Source organism: Haematobia irritans, chromosome 4 (genome assembly GCF_050003625.1).
Source record: "Haematobia irritans isolate KBUSLIRL chromosome 4, ASM5000362v1, whole genome shotgun sequence".
In the NCBI taxonomy this organism is placed as follows: Eukaryota; Metazoa; Arthropoda; class Insecta; order Diptera; family Muscidae; genus Haematobia; species Haematobia irritans.
The window spans coordinates 90,401,815-90,422,199 of NC_134400.1; the positions used below are offsets into that span (position 1 = coordinate 90,401,815).

General features: G+C 34.8%; 1 protein-coding gene across 2 annotated transcripts in view; it reads right to left on the minus strand.

Moving 5' to 3' along the window:
• Psa (puromycin-sensitive aminopeptidase) overlaps window positions 1–18,243 on the minus strand; it is a 28,729-nt gene extending 10,486 nt beyond the window's left edge. For both annotated transcript variants that reach the window (XM_075303957.1, XM_075303956.1), the window contains exon 1: window positions 18,086–18,243. In XM_075303957.1, the coding sequence (XP_075160072.1) occupies window positions 18,086–18,149 (64 nt within the window). In that variant the 5' untranslated portion in view covers window positions 18,150–18,243. The remainder of the gene's footprint in view (window positions 1–18,085) is intronic.
• Between the last annotated feature and the right edge of the window lie 2,142 nt (window positions 18,244–20,385).

Here is a 20,385-nt window from a genome sequence, read left to right on the forward strand (position 1 = left end):
ATAATGGCGCAACGATAGCGCCATTATTGCATTTTGGCACATATTCGTTTTTTTGTTTGCAGGCAGGTCAAGTTCGAAGATGGGCTATACCGTCCTCCGATTTGGGGTCCAGAACCACAATTAGGTGTGCTGAATTTTGTGTATCGGTGCATGTTTTTGGCATAGCACCCATACAGACTGATTTCCCGTTTTAACTCCTTGGGCTTATATAAACCGTAGTTTTTATCCGATTTGCCTGAAATTGTAACGGATTTAGTTTTTATCGCTCCATTTGGTAAGGTCTCCATATAGACCAATTTCACTTCTTGAGGGTATAGAAGGCGCACTGATCATGAAAGTTGCTTGAAACTGAAAGTAAAATTTCCAGATTTAACTTCTTCTAATCATTTGAATAATAGGTTTTAAAAATATATAGATTTTGGATTTTAAATCAAGGCGTTATTTAATCATTTCTACATATATAATTCTATATATTATCAAGTAATCCGCTACGTCGAAGAGTTTTCAAAGGCAACTATTATATTTCACTCTTAGTGGTGGGTATTTAAGATTAGGCTCGGCCGAACTTACTGGTGTATATACTTGTTAATTCTCAATTTGTTTAACAAATAAAAATGCCATAGATCACTTAGAATGTCCCTATCGTTACACTCATAGAAAAAAGTCTGCTAAAAACAGTAGTCGATGTCTGCTGTTATATTAAGGTTAGGTTAGGTTATGTGGCAGCCCGATGTATCAGGCTCACTTAGACTACACACAAAAAAATTTCACGAAAAATTTTCCAATTAAAATTTTAATTGAGTTTTAAAAAATATTCAATTAAAAATTAATTGGATCAATTAATTTCGTGATTGAATCAGAAAAAAATTTTTGTGTGTATTCAGTCCATTGTGATACCACATTGGTGAACTTCTCTCTTATCACTGAGTGCTGCCCGATTCCATGTTAAGCTCAATGACAAGGGACCTCCTTTTTATAGCCGAGTCCGAACGGCGTTCCACATTGCAGTGAAACCACTTAAAGAAGCTTTGAAACCCTCAGAAATGTCACCAGCATTACTGAGGTGGGATAATCCACCGCTGAAAAACTTTTTGGTGTTCGGTCGAAGCAGGAATCGAACCCACGACCTTGTGTCTGCAAGGCGGGCATGCTAACCATTGCACCACGGTGGCGGTGCTGTTATATTTGGTTTGTACTTTTCCGGCGGAAAAGGGCCACTGTAAAACATGCTTTTTTTGAAAATTTGCCCTTTTTACATCGATATTTTGAACCACTTAAATTATCACAGATCCAATTATACACGATTATTCATCATCTCAATACCTTTCATTTAAGTATTATCAACGATATAATCGGACATTTCTAACTCGAGATATAATTTGTTTAGTGGAAAAAGAGCGAAAAACTAAAAATAACGGGATATCTCAAAAACAGTTCCATAATTTTTTTTCGAATTCAGTAGATCAAAATACATAAGAAAAGTTACATCTCATCAAATGTACATGAAAACAAGTAAGGAATGTCTACAGACGGGCGGGGCCGACTATATTATACCCTGCATCACTTTGTAGATCTAAATTTTCGATACCATATCACATCCGTCAAATGTGTGGGGGGGGGCTATATATAAAGGTTTGTCCCAAATACATACATTTAAATATCACTCGATCTGGACAGAATTTGATAGCCTTCTACAAAATCTATAGACTCAAAATTTAAGTCGACTAATGCACTAGGGTGGAACACAATGTTAGTAATCTTCCACAGTGTGGCGCAGGGTATAAATATGGGAAACATTTAAATCTGAAGCAATTTGAAGGAAACTTCGCAAAAGTTTATTTATGATTTATCGCTCGATATAGGAAAATTAGAGCCATTTTTACAACTTTTCGACTAAGCAGTGGCGATTTTACTAGGAAAATGTTGGTATTTTGACCATTTTTGTCGAAATCAGAAAAACATATATATGGGAGCTATATCTAAATCTGAACCGATCTAAATTCGGCACGCATAGCTACAATGCCAATTCTACTCCCTGTGCAAAATTTCAACTAAATCGGAGTAAAAAATTGGCCTCTGTGGTCATATTAGTGTACATCGGGCGATTTCAACCCAATTTGGCACGCATAGCTACAATGCTAATTCTACTCCCTGTGCAAAATTTCAACTAAATCGGAGCAAAAAATTGGCCTCTGTGGTCATATGAGTGTAAATCGGGCGAACGATATATATGGGAGCCACTAGTGTAGCTAGACAATTTTCCTAGGGGGGGCTATAGCCCCCCTACACACAAAAAATTTTTTTCTGGTTCAATCACGAAATTAATTGATCCAATTAATTTTTTAATTGAAATGCCTTCAATCACAGAAATGATAGTATCAATTAAAAAATTAATTGAAGGTCAATTAAAAAATTAATTGATCCAATTAAAAAATTAATTGATACTATTAATTTTTGTGATTGATTTTTGTTTCAATTAAAAAATTTGTTGAATCAATTAAATTTTTAATGGAATATTTTTTAAAGCTCAATTAAAATTTTAATTGGAAAAATTTTCGTGAAATTTTTTTCTGTGTAGCTAAAACTTTATAGACTGAACTTATAGGTTCAACTAATGTTTTATTTCATAAAATTGGATAAAAAAATAGACATCAAAATAACTCGACAATCAATTTATAATAAAGCAACTAAAAGTACCTTACGAGGAAATTGGTGCAAATTGCCACTGACGGACCTATCACAGAACTGGTACCTGTGCTCCAGTTAGTTGCAATGTTCACATTTAGTGAAATAAAATTATCAGAATAACCTTTTCTTCGACATATTTCAATAGTTTTTTTTTTTCATTTCGGGTGCAATGGTTAGCATGCCCGCCTTGCATACACAAGGTCGTGGGTTCGATTCCTGCTTCGACCGAACACCAAAAAGTTTTTCAGCGGTGGATTATCCCACCTCAGTAATGCTGGTGACATTTCTGAGGGTCTCAAAACTTCTCTAAGTGGTTTCACTGCAATGTGGAACGCCGTTAGGACTCGGCTATAAAAAGGAGCTCCCTTGTCATTGAGCTTAACATGGAATCGGGCAGCACTCAGTGATAAGAGAGAAGTTCACCAATGTGGTATCACAATGGACTGAATAGTCTAAGTGAGCCTGATACATCGGGCTGCCACCTAACCTAACCTAACCTTCATTTCGGGTTCGATTAGGAAAGAGATTTCTAAGAGTTTGTCCGAGACTGGTTCCTGAGGACCTGTTTATGGGTTGCTCCTGCTAAATTGTCCCAGGACGTGTCCTTTGGGATGAGTCCAAGACGCGTGCTAAAATGTAAGTTTACTCCGTCAATAACAAACCCATGTTAAAGTGGACGGTCCCTTCCATACATTTTGATCAGAACTGGGACTGGTCCATACACACCAGGGACTAGTCCTGTACCAGTTCTGTGGTTGATCCATTTCCCGTAGGTTAGTTCCACACTTTTCCCAGCAAAAAATTGGGAGTTGTTCTAAAGGCACAACTTTAAAAGCACTTCCAAAAATGTCTTCACAAAGAAGTTAACTATTTTAACTACACAGGAAGTTCTTTTACTTATTTTTTTTTTTATATTTTAATGCGTAATTTTTTTGTTTTCTTTTTTCAAATAGTTTAAAAAAAAGAGTAAGAATAAATAAAATGGTAAAAATTATTCAAATTTTGCCATAAAAATGCTAAATCCATTATAGAAAAATCGATAATATTTGAAAATATTCGAGGGAAAACGTTTTCAAAAAGTATAAAAATTATTTATTTGGGAAAATATCACAAAATTTTTAATTCACATTCAAAACACTGAATTCGAATCACACCTTAAGAAGTGATGCAAATTCATTGCAACGGTTGTTGAAACGGTGGACATTCGTTCTATGACAAGTTCATATTACATTCATCGCTTCTCCGCCAATTTTGTAACACTTCCAAACCCAAAAAGAACATTTTCACTTCTTTTTTGGCGACGCTTTTTTGCAGCATTATTAAGATATTAATTTATGAAAGAATAGTTTTAATATCAATTACTATTTTTTATTCAACTAAATCATAAGTCAACCACAACTTTATTTCATAAATATCAGACTTCCACCACAACCCAAGTAATTCGATTGTGCATGAAAGTCTTTAGTGGAACTTTGTGCGTTGTACGAGTATATACTTGTTTAATTTGAATAAAAATGTAAAATCGTAAATAGGTTTTCAAATTCTGGGGGGGGGGGGGCTAAAATTTTTCTGGGGGGTCTAAGCCCCCTCCCCAGAGGCCTTCCTACGCTTATGATGGGAGCTATATCTAAATCTGAACCGATTTCAATAAAATTTGGCACACTTGACTACACTACTAATTGTACTCCTAGTGCAAAATTTCAACCAAATTGGGGTAAAACTCTGGCTTCTGGGACCGTATTAGTCCATATCGGGCGAAATATATATGGGAGCTATATCTAAATATGAACCGATTTCAATAAAATTTGGCACACTTGACTATAGTACTAATTGTTCTTCTTGTGCACAATTTTAAGCAAATTAGGGTAAAACTCTGGCTTCTGGGGCCATATAAGTCCATATCGGGCGAAATATATATATGGGAGCTATATCTAAATCTGAACCGATTTCTTCCAAAATCCATAGGGTTCTATTCTGAGCCAAAACACATACTTGTGCCAAATTTGAAGTCGATTGTGCAAAATTTCAACCAAATTGGGGTAAAACTCTGGCTTCTGGAACCGTATTAGTCCATATCGGGCGAAATATATATGGGAGCTATATCTAAATATGAACCGATTTCAATAAAATTTGGCACACTTGACTATAGTACTAATTGTTCTTCTTGTGCAAAATTTTAAGCAAATTAGGGTAAAACTCTGGCTTCTGGGGCCATATAAGTCCATATCGGGCGAAATATATATATGGGAGCTATATTTAAATCTGAACCGATTTCTTCCAAAATCCACAGGGTTCTATTCTGAGCCAAAACACATACTTGTGCCAAATTTGAAGTCGATTGGACTAAAACTGCGACCTAGACTTCGATTACAAAAATGTGTTCACGGACAGACGGACATGGCTATATCGACTCAGGAGCCCACCCTGAGCATTTTTGCCAAAGACACCATGTATCTATCTCGTCTCCTTCTGAGTGTTGCAAACATATGCACTTACTTATAATACCCTGTTCAACAGTGTGGCGGCAGGCAGGGTATAAAAAGTTTATAGATATTTGAGGTCTTACATACAAGAGTTAACCCACTAACCCTTTTCAGTTTATAGGGTTAACTCTCTGTTGGTTACAGCATGGTTTTAAGAAATTTTAATTTTGAATTTTAAAATTTATTATACCCTCCACCATATGATGGGGGTATATTAACTTTGTCATTCCGTTTGTAACACATCGAAATATTGCGCTAAGACCCCATAAAGTATATATATATTCTGGGTCGTGGTGAAATTCTGAGTCGATCTGAGAATGTCCGTCCGTCTGTTGAAATCACGCTAACTTCCGAACGAAACAAGCTATCGACTTGAAACTTGGCACAAGTAGTTGTTATTGATGTAGGTCGGATGGTATTGCAAATGGGCCATATCGGTTCACTTTTACGTATAGCCCCCATATAAACGGACCCCCAAATTTGGCTTGCGATTGCTGTAAGAGGAGCAAATTTCATCCAATCCGGCTGAAATTTGGTACATGGTGTTAGTATATGGTCTCTAACAACCATGCAAAAATTGGTCCATATTGGTCCACTTTTACGTATAGCCCCCATATAAACGGACCCCCAAATTTGGCTTGCGATTGCTCTAAGAGAACCAAATTTCATCCGATCTGGCTGAAATTTGGTACATGGTGTTAGTATATGGTCTCTAACAACCATGCAAAAATTGGTCCACATCGGCCCATAATTGTATATAGCCCCCATATAAACCGATCCCCAGATTTGACCTCCGGAGCCTCTTAGTTTAATTTATTTATTTAATTTATTTATTTATTTGCTTATTCATTGTCTTTGGATTACAAGAATTCCTTACAGACAAAAAACTTAAAAATTATACATATATCAAAATCAAAAATATATGAATTCTAGAATTTCTAAATACTAGAGGAGCAAAAGTCATCCGATCCGATTGAAATTTGGTACGTGGTGTTAGTATATTGTCTCTAACAACCATGCCAATATGCAGTAACATAATGCAGTAATATTGGATTTTGTATGGCCCCAGAAGCCAGAGTTTTACTTAGATATGCTTGAAATTTTGCATGAAGAGTCTTATAAGTAGTACAGTCAAGTGTGCAAAAAAAAATTAGATATATATCTATTGTCCGATTTATACTTACGTGACCAACGGAAACTAAATTTTCCATCCGAGACCACAGTTTCACTCTGATTTAGTTGAAATTTTGCACAGGTAGCAGAATTAACATTCTAGCTATGGATGCCGAGATTGGTTGAAATCGGTTCAGATTTAGATATAGCCCCCATATATATCTTACGGCCGATTTGCACTTATATGGCTCCTGAAGCCAGGATTTTTCTCAAATTCTGCACATGGAGTATATTTGATGGTATCGTCAAGTGTACCAAGTTTAATTTAAATCGGTTCAGATTTAGGTACCCAGCAAATAAAGCGTCGCCAAATTATTCATTATATTATAAAGGGTGATTTGTTAAGAGCTTGATAACTTTTTTTTTTAAAAAAACGCATAAAATTTGCAAAATCTCATCGGTTCTTTATTTGAAACGTTAGATTGGTCCATGACATTTACTTTTTGAAGATAATTTCATTTAAATGTTGACCGCGGCTGCGTCTTAGGTGGTCCATTCGGAAAGTCCAATTTTGGGCAACTTTTTCGAGCATTTCGGCCGGAATAGCCCGAATTTCTTCGGAAATGTTGTCTTCCAAAGCTGGAATAGTTGCTGGCTTATTTCTGTAGACTTTAGACTTGACGTAGCCCCACAAAAAATAGTCTAAAGGCGTCAAATCGCATGATCTTGGTGGCCAACTTACCGGTCCATTTCTTGAGATGAATTGTTCTCCGAAGTTTTCCCTCAAAATGGCCATAGAATCGCGAGCTGTGTGGCATGTAGCGCCATCTTGTTGAAACCACATGTCAACGAAGTTCAGTTCTTCCATTTTTGGCAACAAAAAGTTTGTTAGCATCGAACGATAGCGATCGCCATTCACCGTAACGTTGCGTCCAACAGCATCTTTGAAAAAATACGGTCCAATGATTCCACCAGCGTACAAACCACACCAAACAGTGCATTTTTCGGGATGCATGGGCAGTTCTTGAACGGCTTCTGGTTGCTCTTCACTCCAAATGCGGCAATTTTGCTTATTTACGTAGCCATTCAACCAGAAATGAGCCTCATCGCTGAACAAAATTTGTCGATAAAAAAGCGGATTTTCTGCCAACTTTTCTAGGGCCCATTCACTGAAAATTCGACGTTGTGGCTCGTTAGTAAGTCTATTCATGATGTAATGTCAAAGCATACTGAGCATCTTTCTCTTTGACACCATGTCTGAAATCCCACGTGATCTGTCAAATACTAATGCATGAAAATCCTAACCTCAAAAGAATCACCCTTTACATAGGCAAAGGCCTATGTATAATATATCGTTGGAAAGGTATTTTAGAGAGCTTTCTTTTTATGTTATTACGAAAATTGGACGTTTTGGCACAAGGAACCATTTTTTTAAATTCAAAATTTTTGGGAATTTCAAATATGAATTGAAATCTAAATAACTTTTGAACTAATTATTATATCATTGAAATTGTTTTAAGAAATATTGTTTTAAGAATTATATCATTGAAATTGTTTTAAGAAATATTGCTGAATATACTATTTCCAAAATTCGTATCAAAAATCCCCAAAGCCCCCAAAGTGGGGACTTTGGGGGGCGTTTTTTTTGGTAATTTACATATTTTACAGCTGTTTACCGGTAGGATGTGGAAACCTTTTACAGTTAGTTAATAGACACATGGAGCTTGCCAAATGGGAATTTTTCAAAACAAAATTTTTCTCACAAAGGAAGAATTATGTCGATATCTTTACCTGTTCAAAAGTTGCAGAATTATTTCCAGAAAAAAGCGATTTGGAACCACTGTGCGCCGTCCGTAAATTTCAAGTAAAGGTGAGTTCTATGTTCGGTTTTTTCACTAAAACACTAAATTATTAAAAGTACAAATATATTTATGAAGACGATTATATTTTGGTCGAGTCTTGCCAAATAATGGATGGAAAAGATCCAAGGAATTGATTGCAAATAATTTTCTAAATTAGTTAATTAAAAAAAGTAACCGTGCAAACAAGCTGGTTTTCAGATTGAAAACGGAACTAAAGGGTGATACGGTCAAAATTAGGTCAATATAAACTTGACATATTTCTTTCAATTTTGCATTTAAAAAACCTGAACACCCCTCATTTTGAAGGTGTGTGTGTGTTGCTCCTATTTTGATTTTGGAATTCACTCTTCAGTTGTCAAAATGCCGTCCAAGCAAGAAGAGCAGCGTATCAAAATTTTGCTCGCGCATCGCGAAAATCCGAGCTACTCGCACGCAAAGCTGGCAAAATCGCTAAAAGTTGCCAAATCAACCGTTACAAATGTAATTAAAGTGTTTGGGGAACGTTTGTCGACAGCCAGGAAGTCTGGATCGGGGGGAAATCGAAAACCGGAAGCCGCTGAGACGACAAAGAGAGTTGCCGGTAGTTTCAAGCGAAACCCTAACCTCTCTCTCCGAGATGCCACAAATAAGCTGGGTGTATCGTCTACAACCGTGCATCGAGCCAAAAAAACGAGCCGGACTATCGACTTACAAGAAGGTAGTGACTCCAAATCGTGATGATAAACAAAATACGACGGCCAAAGCGCGATCCCGGAGGCTGTACACGACGATGCTGACGAATTTTGACTGCGTGGTAATGGACGACGAAACCTACGTCAAAGCCGACTACAAGCAGCTTCCGGGACAGGAGTTTTATACGGTAAAAGGAAGGGGGAAGGTAGCAGATATTTTCAAGCACATAAAACTGTCAAAGTTCGCAAAGAAATATCTGGTTTGGCAAGCCATCTGTACCTGTGGCTTGAAAAGCAGCATTTTCATAGCTTCCGGGACTGTCAACCAAGAAATTTACGTGAAAGAGTGTTTGAATAAACGTCTGCTGTCCTGAAGAAACACGGTTGTTCCGTACTGTTTTGGCCGGATTTGGCATCTTGCCATTACGGTAAAAAGGCCATGGAGTTGTACACCGCCAACAACGTGCAGGTGGTTCCCAAGGACAAGAGCCCTCCCAACACGCCAGAGCTCCGCCCAATTGAGAAATACTGGGCTATTGTCAAGACCAAAAAAACTGCTAAGGACGAGCAGCAGTTCAAGGCAAACTGGCTTTCTGCGGCGAAGAAGGTGGACAAGGTGGCTGTACAAAATCTGATGGCAGGTGTCAAGCGTGAGGCCCGGCAATTCGGATTTGGAAAAACGAAAGCCTAACTGAATATTCTTCCTGAATTTTATACTAATTGAACTTGAAAAAGAAATTTAATTTGATTTTTTAAATAAACAATTTCACCGATTTACACGCGTTTTCCCTTGACCAAATTTTGACCGTATCACCCTTTAGTACTCAGCTTAAATCGGAGAAGTTTCCACTTTTTACTATACTTGAAAAAACTCTGGTAAAGGGGAGATCCCCCGTCCCAGACCGAATATTGAAAATTAAAGTATCGGATATATGTCTAAAATGTATCATTGAGCTTCCCCGAACATTTCAAACAAATTGAAGAACTTATGTTCAATTTATGTTCAGGAGATTCCCCTCCGCAACCAGATATCAAAAATGAGGTTTCCCATATTAATTGCATAACCGTGGGGAAGGTCTTATAGAGCTGCAAAACTATCGATAGCATCGATAGTTATTTTTTGACGTCACTATCGATAGCTTATAACGACTGTCAATAAATAGTATCGGTATAAATGTCAATACATCAAAAAACATATGAAATATTCCTTGTTTTAAGTAAGTCTCAAACATTTTACGAACTAAACGTGGGTACAAAGTGCAATGACCGTATATATAAGTTCAATATGAAGTAAAGCAGAAGAAAACTTTCGTACAATTACCAAAAATAGTAAGAATGGACTACTGTATGGTTAAAATGATCATGATTTGGCGCCAATGCTTTTTTCTTTACTTTTAGTCAATTTTTTCTTCTGTGAGAGGGTGTAATTTCGTGAATTGCAGCAAAAAAGTACACCAGGGCAGATATGTTTTTTTTTTCTAAATACAAATCATTTAATTACACAATAATTCTAAACCGAATAGTATTTGGGACATCTAATGATTTCATAGACTAAAGGTGAGTACTATGTTCGACTTTAGCCGCTAAAATCAAAAATATATCAGTAACAAGTAAGTAAAGTAGAAAGTCGGGCGGGGCCGACTATATCATACCCTAAACCACCATTACAGAATTAGTAATCATAAGCATTTGTGGGGTAACATATAGGTCTGGGAGATAAACCGCAGTTGCATATTTAAGAAAATTAAGGGGTACATGTCTATGGGTGCTTTGTGTCAATCTGACTATAGATCATAGTCAATGTTGCCAGGGAAAATGTTCGGTTTACCCTACAAGGACAAAAAAAGTTCCCTACTTTCCTATACATTCCCAAACAATTTTCCCTACTATATTTTTCGTTAAATTTAAAAAAAAAATACAAAACAAAAATGGTTCTAAGTACTTTATTATCTTAAAACATGAATATGCAACGTATATAACTTAGAATATAAATTTGTATTTCGACCACGGTTGCCACAGTTGGTAGAATTCTACCCAAATTAGTAATCTTTTTTGTTAAATCTTTATAAAAATAAAATTTTGGAAAAAGTTTCTATACACAAATTTTTGTGAGAAATTTTTCTATAGAAATAAAATTTTGAGACAAAATTCCACAGAAATAAAATTTTGAGAAAATTTTTTATGGAAATAATATTTTGAAAAAAATTTCTATAGAAATACAATTTTGACAAAATGTTCTATAGAAATAAAATGTTGACAAAATTTTCTACAGGAATAAAGTTTACCACACATTGTTAAAGATCAAGCCTTGCCGGCTTCTAATTTTCTCCTCTAGAGCCACCAAAATGTAAAAATTATTACAAATTGTGTTGAGTGAAAATGTCCTACAGTGTGGCCCTACGTCCCTACAAGACGCTAAATATTAGAAAAACCCTACATATAGGGAATTTCCCCTACTTCTAGCAACACTGGCTGTGTTGATATTGCGCCTACGGAGTTAGTATGCCACTAATATTGAGCCCATTATTAAAAAAAGAGAAAATCGTTAAATTAGTGTGGGTAATAAATACAAATTTGTAAAAATCGAGAAATATTCTTATGTAAGAGCTACAAGTACGTATAAGTACGATCGGCTAGTACATCAAAATTTGAAATTTGAGTAACATTGGTTAATAAATAAGAGTACTATGGCCAAATTTGGGAAAATCGAGCGATACATATATATGGAAGTTATATCTAAATCTGAACCAATTTGCATAATATTTTGCGGGTTTGATTAATACCACAAAAGGTTACCTTGTGCGTGATTTGAGTAAGATCAGTTAAGAAATGAGGCCTGTATGGTCAAACATAAAGTTATTAGGGGCGAATTTTTCAAAATCGGGTGATACATATATGGGAGCTATATCTACATCTGAACCGATTTCGATGAAATTTTGCACATATAGTTAGTACTATAGAGAACTGGATCTAGCCAACTTTTAGTAAGATCGGTTGATAAATAAGGGTTTTATGGCCAAATTTAGAAAAATCGGGCGATACATATATATGAGAGCTATATGTAAATCTGAACCGATTTGGATGAAATTTTGCAGACTTGAAGGGCGATGGAAAAGATTAGCTTTTGCCAAATTTGGTGACGATCCGTTTATACAAAAGCGCAACGTGACGGTTGTTCCGTACTGTTTTGGCCGGATTTGGCATCTTGCCATTACGGTAAAAAGGCCATGGAGTTGTACACCGCCAACAACGTGCAGGTGGTTCCCAAGGACAAGAGCCCTCCCAACACGCCAGAGCTCCGCCCAATTGAGAAATACTGGGCTATTGTCAAGACCAAAAAAACTGCTAAGGACGAGCAGCAGTTCAAGGCAAACTGGCTTTCTGCGGCGAAGAAGGTGGACAAGGTGGCTGTACAAAATCTGATGGCAGGTGTCAAGCGTGAGGCCCGGCAATTCGGATTTGGAAAAACGAAAGCCTAACTGAATATTCTTCCTGAATTTTATACTAATTGAACTTGAAAAAGAAATTTAATTTGATTTTTTAAATAAACAATTTCACCGATTTACACGCGTTTTCCCTTGACCAAATTTTGACCGTATCACCCTTTAGTACTCAGCTTAAATCGGAGAAGTTTCCACTTTTTACTATACTTGAAAAAACTCTGGTAAAGGGGAGATCCCCCGTCCCAGACCGAATATTGAAAATTAAAGTATCGGATATATGTCTAAAATGTATCATTGAGCTTCCCCGAACATTTCAAACAAATTGAAGAACTTATGTTCAATTTATGTTCAGGAGATTCCCCTCCGCAACCAGATATCAAAAATGAGGTTTCCCATATTAATTGCATAACCGTGGGGAAGGTCTTATAGAGCTGCAAAACTATCGATAGCATCGATAGTTATTTTTTGACGTCACTATCGATAGCTTATAACGACTGTCAATAAATAGTATCGGTATAAATGTCAATACATCAAAAAACATATGAAATATTCCTTGTTTTAAGTAAGTCTCAAACATTTTACGAACTAAACGTGGGTACAAAGTGCAATGACCGTATATATAAGTTCAATATGAAGTAAAGCAGAAGAAAACTTTCGTACAATTACCAAAAATAGTAAGAATGGACTACTGTATGGTTAAAATGATCATGATTTGGCGCCAATGCTTTTTTCTTTACTTTTAGTCAATTTTTTCTTCTGTGAGAGGGTGTAATTTCGTGAATTGCAGCAAAAAAGTACACCAGGGCAGATATGTTTTTTTTTTCTAAATACAAATCATTTAATTACACAATAATTCTAAACCGAATAGTATTTGGGACATCTAATGATTTCATAGACTAAAGGTGAGTACTATGTTCGACTTTAGCCGCTAAAATCAAAAATATATCAGTAACAAGTAAGTAAAGTAGAAAGTCGGGCGGGGCCGACTATATCATACCCTAAACCACCATTACAGAATTAGTAATCATAAGCATTTGTGGGGTAACATATAGGTCTGGGAGATAAACCGCAGTTGCATATTTAAGAAAATTAAGGGGTACATGTCTATGGGTGCTTTGTGTCAATCTGACTATAGATCATAGTCAATGTTGCCAGGGAAAATGTTCGGTTTACCCTACAAGGACAAAAAAAGTTCCCTACTTTCCTATACATTCCCAAACAATTTTCCCTACTATATTTTTCGTTAAATTTAAAAAAAAAATACAAAACAAAAATGGTTCTAAGTACTTTATTATCTTAAAACATGAATATGCAACGTATATAACTTAGAATATAAATTTGTATTTCGACCACGGTTGCCACAGTTGGTAGAATTCTACCCAAATTAGTAATCTTTTTTGTTAAATCTTTATAAAAATAAAATTTTGGAAAAAGTTTCTATACACAAATTTTTGTGAGAAATTTTTCTATAGAAATAAAATTTTGAGACAAAATTCCACAGAAATAAAATTTTGAGAAAATTTTTTATGGAAATAATATTTTGAAAAAAATTTCTATAGAAATACAATTTTGACAAAATGTTCTATAGAAATAAAATGTTGACAAAATTTTCTACAGGAATAAAGTTTACCACACATTGTTAAAGATCAAGCCTTGCCGGCTTCTAATTTTCTCCTCTAGAGCCACCAAAATGTAAAAATTATTACAAATTGTGTTGAGTGAAAATGTCCTACAGTGTGGCCCTACGTCCCTACAAGACGCTAAATATTAGAAAAACCCTACATATAGGGAATTTCCCCTACTTCTAGCAACACTGGCTGTGTTGATATTGCGCCTACGGAGTTAGTATGCCACTAATATTGAGCCCATTATTAAAAAAAGAGAAAATCGTTAAATTAGTGTGGGTAATAAATACAAATTTGTAAAAATCGAGAAATATTCTTATGTAAGAGCTACAAGTACGTATAAGTACGATCGGCTAGTACATCAAAATTTGAAATTTGAGTAACATTGGTTAATAAATAAGAGTACTATGGCCAAATTTGGGAAAATCGAGCGATACATATATATGGAAGTTATATCTAAATCTGAACCAATTTGCATAATATTTTGCGGGTTTGATTAATACCACAAAAGGTTACCTTGTGCGTGATTTGAGTAAGATCAGTTAAGAAATGAGGCCTGTATGGTCAAACATAAAGTTATTAGGGGCGAATTTTTCAAAATCGGGTGATACATATATGGGAGCTATATCTACATCTGAACCGATTTCGATGAAATTTTGCACATATAGTTAGTACTATAGAGAACTGGATCTAGCCAACTTTTAGTAAGATCGGTTGATAAATAAGGGTTTTATGGCCAAATTTAGAAAAATCGGGCGATACATATATATGAGAGCTATATGTAAATCTGAACCGATTTGGATGAAATTTTGCAGACTTGAAGGGCGATGGAAAAGATTAGCTTTTGCCAAATTTGGTGACGATCCGTTTATACAAAAGCGCAACGTGACCCCATTTGTCGAAATCGGGCGATACATATATATGGGAGCTATATCTAAATTTGATCCGATTTCTTCCAAATTCAATAGCGTTCGTCCTTGTGCCCAAAAAACTCCCTGTACCAAATTTCATCAAAATCGGTTGATAATTGCGATCGGAATCCTGTGAACAACAAATACATGGACAAACGGACGGACGGACGGACACCAAGCGCTAGATCGACTCAGGAGGTGATCCTGAGGCACATTTTTTGGCCAATCAAACTTATTATACCCTGACCACTATTTGGTTTAGGGTATAAAGAGCATAAAATTATAGCTATTTGATGCAATTTTTTTAATAATAACTTGATGGGGAACAGCCCAAAGCAACTTACCACAAATTTATAAATGGTGTATTAAAGAGAAGTAATCGTGACATGCACATTTTAGCGGCTAATGCTTAGTACTAATGGTGTTTTCTTTTCTTGTAAAAAATGCGCACTTTTTATGCATTTTGCCCGGGAAATGTACTTTTTAGGTTCTTTTCTAAAAAAAAAACAGGCAAAAGTGCGAAAAGGCTTCGAATTCTGTTGTGAAAATAGTGTCACGCATAGAGGCAAATTACGGGCATTTTCAGCACTGCCAACAAACTGGAGTGCTGCGATTGCCCTATTTCCTTCTTTGAATTCTTTTCTGCCCGCTGAAATTATAGCATTTTTTTAGGTTGCTGGTAACATTTTAAAAATGCGCATTCTGTACAGACAAAATGAAGGCAAAGCCCTTTTTTCAGAAAAGAAAACACCATAAGTTTGGTTCTGCGAAAAACGAATATCTTCTTCTATCTCTGTAAATAGGGTCTCAAACCCAGGGATGTTAACTTATTTATGCAAAATAATATGCTTGCCTATTTTTTCGTGCGAAAAATCCAGGGTTCTATAAATATGTATCTGAAAATACTCAAAACAAAGATTTCGCATTTATTCCGCGCTAACGTTTTTTTATATGGAGTATAACAGTTTTTTCGTGCGAAAACGTGATCTTAGTACTAGGCTTCAACTCGAACTTAATACCCACCTTAAGTAGTTATAATAAGTGTTTTGTTTTCTGTTTCTTTTATGTATTTGAATTAGATTTTTTTGCAAAATAACTTATTTGTTTAACGTATTTGTTTTCGTAAAAATATTGTGTGTATTTTTTTTAAATTCTAACATACGCAAATTAAGCGATAGTATCGATAGTGCTCAAGGAAACTATCGAATGGAGCGACTATCGATAGTTTTGCAGCTCTAGTCTTATGTAATTTTCAAGTAAATCGGAGATGTTTAGTCTTTTCACTGTACTTATAAAAAAGTCGGGCAAAGGGGAGGTCACCCTGAAAATTTCAAGCCACTCGAAGAAACTACACCGTGAACTGTTTTATAGGAAGAATGAACTACCACACACGAAAAATGAACTAAATTTTACTCCACATTTTGAGATTTCCACAAAGCGTTGTTAAAACCAGGAAATTTTAATGCCATGTTGTACTTTTTAACTGCAGTTTACGAACAATACATAGAAGAAAAAGTTAATTAAAAGTAAAGAAGAAAATCATTGGCGCCAAATCATGACCATTTTAACCATACAGTAGTTCATTCTTACTATTTTTGAGAATCGTACGAAAATCTTCTTTTGGTTTAGTTCATATTGAACTTATGTGTACGGTCATTGAACTTTATACTCATGTTTTTCGATAAAAATAATAAAAGCAAATATTTTTTTTCAATAAAAATAAGTTAAATTTAGCGTTAGTTTAACTACGGAATTTTTTTTCAGTGTATGTTCAATTTTCGGGCAAGGGGGAGATCCTCCTGCCCCTCAATCCTCTGTAAATTTTAAGTAATTCGGGGGGAAGTTTAGTTTTTTTCACAGTACTTATAAAAAAGCGGGCAAAGGGGATTTCCCCCTGCCCGATCAAATATCGAAAAATAAAGTAGCGTATCTTTGTCTAGAGACCACCCCAAACCTTCCCTGAAAATTTCATGCAAATCGAAGATCTTATGTTCAATTTTACAAAAGTCGGGAAATGGAGAGGTCCTCCTCCCCAACCAGGCAAAGGGGAGGTCGTCCTCCTCCACCAAATATCAAAGAATAAAGTAGGGGATCTTTGTTTAGAGGTCACCCTGAAAATTTGAAGCCACTCGAAGAAATTTTGTCCAATTTTCAAAAAGTCGGGGAAGGGGGAGATCCCCCTGCCGCTCAAGTCATCTTTAAGTTTTAAGTAAATGGGGGGAATGTTTAGTTTTTTCACAGTACTTATAAAAAGGCGGAAAAGGGGATTTCCCCCTGCCCTATCAAATATCGGAAAATAAAGTAACGTATCTTTGTCTAGAGACCACCCCAAACCTTCCCTGAAAATTTCAAGCAAATCGAAGAACTTAAGTCCAAAATGTGGGGCAAGGTGGAAGCTCCCTTCCCAAATAATGTAAAAGAAATGTAATCCACATAAGTTTTCTTAGGTATTAACTATATATCGAATTATGTATATGCTGTGTCGTATTTTGTATTTTTTTTTTTCAATTAGATAAAGGTTTCCAATTTGGCAAACTGTTTTTGCTATTCGTTCATTTCATCATTTTCCTAAATGGTTTGCAAAGCGTAACACACCAGTTGCTAAATATTAATTACAGAATCATACTTTCGTTAGTACAAACAACTTTGTTTTGGTAGACAACATTAATAATGCGATTAACGTGAATAGATACAGAATCTCATACAGACCTTAAATCATGTGCTTCTTTTTAGTTAAGGTATAATCGTCACTACCTTACCATGTTTATTACATTGCTACATATTGCTACATATTTTTACATTTAATTCCGCGTTTTTTGAGGGATGATTTTGCATCACTGGTCAGATGCCGGCTGAAGTTGAATGCGGCATTTGCAACTAGTGTGGGAACAAATTAAATTTAAAGAGCTAAAGGACTCTTTGTATGTTAGCATATATGACTCATTGTATTGCAACAAAATATTATAAAATAAATAATATAACAATAATAATAATATAATATTAAAGATCAAATATAAATTGAATTGATTGTCCGTGATATCCGTTGTGTTTCATAGTGAATGCCAAAATTTTATTTATACCGAAATAAGTGTGTTTCAGGCTTTCTTTTGTCTATTTTTGTTGCCATGTTACTCAAAACACTAGGAGATAATTTATCCACCAAAGTGTTACATCAACTCCTTTTTTGTTTTTGTTCTTATTTTTTATTTCTTTATATTCTCCATATGAAACACAAACAGAATCCCGCACACGTTTTATTTGTGAGACATTTTACATCTTCGTATATTACCGCATTTTGTTTTCCACGATTGTAAGGCTGCTCTTGCACTATATTTAAAAACGTTTTTATACATATTTTGCAATATATATTTGCAGGTATTTCATTTAGACTACATACGTATGTGTGAAATTTGTTTAGTTAAATTTTTTTGTGAACTAAATTTTGATTGTTGTGCATACTTCTTGATATCTTAAGGATAGTTTATGTTAAACTGCCAGAAGAATCGAATTCGCATGTGAAGACAACTTCATTGACCGAAAACAAAAATGCAAGAATCATGAATAGTGGTGTTTGTATAAAGAGAATGCAACGTATGAATGGCGTAATGCACAAAACACGGAAAATAGTTTTGTTCGCGCACTTTTACATGAAAATTTATGTAGTGAAAACTTCAGAGATTAATACTACTACTACACTAAAAAAACTATTTACGTAATATTAAAGAGCACGCAACCCAAATTTTAGGATGCACAATTTACAAAATATTAAGGAAAAATTTCTTTAAAATAATGAAATTTTAATTATATTCTTTGCTTCAAAAATGTTTTCATTAGATTTAGGACACTAATTTTGTAAATTTGCGCCCCTCCATTAAAGTCGTATGTATTTGAACTAATTTTCCTTAAAGTAAATAAACACATTCTTGATTCAAAGAAATCGCACTGAAAAAAACAGTGAACCCAGCCGGAAAGAAAATTTTAGTTAGTTTTAGAAAAAATATATTAATTTTAGAAAATTTTAACTAAACTGTATTAGAAACGGAGATGTCACGCCGATTTCACAAAACTAAGTAAATAATTTTCGATAAATTCAAGAAAATTTGTTAGACATAATTCATTTTTTTTCACTATTTAAAGAAAATTTCGAAGTTTGAAGGAAAAAATTGGAGTTAAAAATTGCAAAACTGTCCTTAGTACCATACGAAGTTCATGACGGGCTCATTACTGGTAAAATTTACTAATTTTAAGAAATTCTGAACTATTTTGTGGGAGACCCGAATTTAGTTAATCTTTATGCTTCATTTGTGTATAATTTTTTCCTCTATTTTAGTTAATTTAACTAACGTTCGCAAAGAATTGTTAACGTCATGGAAACTTTCGTAAAACGTAAAAGTTCCATGAACTTAAATTGAATTAAATCAGCTTTAGTGAAATATTGGGTTCACTTTTTTTGAGTGCGTCCTTAAAATAACCGGAATTATTGAATCTTTAGATTGAAGATAAAAACGCTTCAAATATAGGCTAACACTTATTTTGGCATCTTTTGTTAAAATTTTTTTTTATTTTTTGAGTTAAGAAAACATTTTTTACTTTGAAGTATCTGTTATAATTTGGAGTTTTAAACTGGCATTTGTACGTGAATAGCTTTAATAATGTTACGAATTTGGTATTTCTAGATTTAAGTTTACTCAAATTAGTTTCCGTTAATTTAAAATTGACTAAACTACAAGTGTAGCTTAACCAACAGAGGAAAAGAATGTTTGTCAAATTTAATTTATATTTAGACTGCAAGATGGTTGGATGGACGCACGTTTCGGAATTAGCACATTCCTTATCAGCATCCTCTACTTGCAGCAAAACTATCAACCAATTATCAGAATAAATTCATTCAATTAAACCCAACAATGAACCACACTTGAACCTTCCTCTGTTGGTTAAGCTACACTTGTAGTTTAGTCAATGTATGGTTTTAAGCTGAAATAAAAAAACAACAACAATGCTTAAAGAACAAAACCAACAATAATAAAACAAAACGAATGGAAAAGGAAGAGGAAGCAAGCTCAAAATAAACCCAGCCAACTGCATTCAAATCGATGATTTGACAGTGGCATAGGAAAAGAGATATGTTTGTTTCGAATTTATTTCGGCATAAGCCGGCTATCATACAAAACCAAACTATCATTGGTTGATAGTTTTGCTGCAAGTAGAGGATGCTGATGAGGAATGTGGTAATTCCGAAACGTGCGTCCATCCAACCATCTTGCAGTCTATAGGGCTTTGCCCAAATAAATTTGACAAACATTCTTTTCCTCTGTTGGTTAAGCTACACTTGTAGTTTAGTCAATGTATGGTTTTAAGCTGAAATAAAAAAAGAAAAACAACAATGCTTAAGGAACAAAACCAACAATAACAAAACAAAACGAATGGTTAATTTAAAATTTCAAATTATAACGGTCAAATTACGTCATCACTTGTCAAAATCATTGTGTTCTTAATTGTTCTTAATTTCCCAATCGTACATTGTAAAGTAACCCCTTTTGTTTAATGCTTATTGTTATAGTTGTAGTAATATGACCAGAGTCATCTATG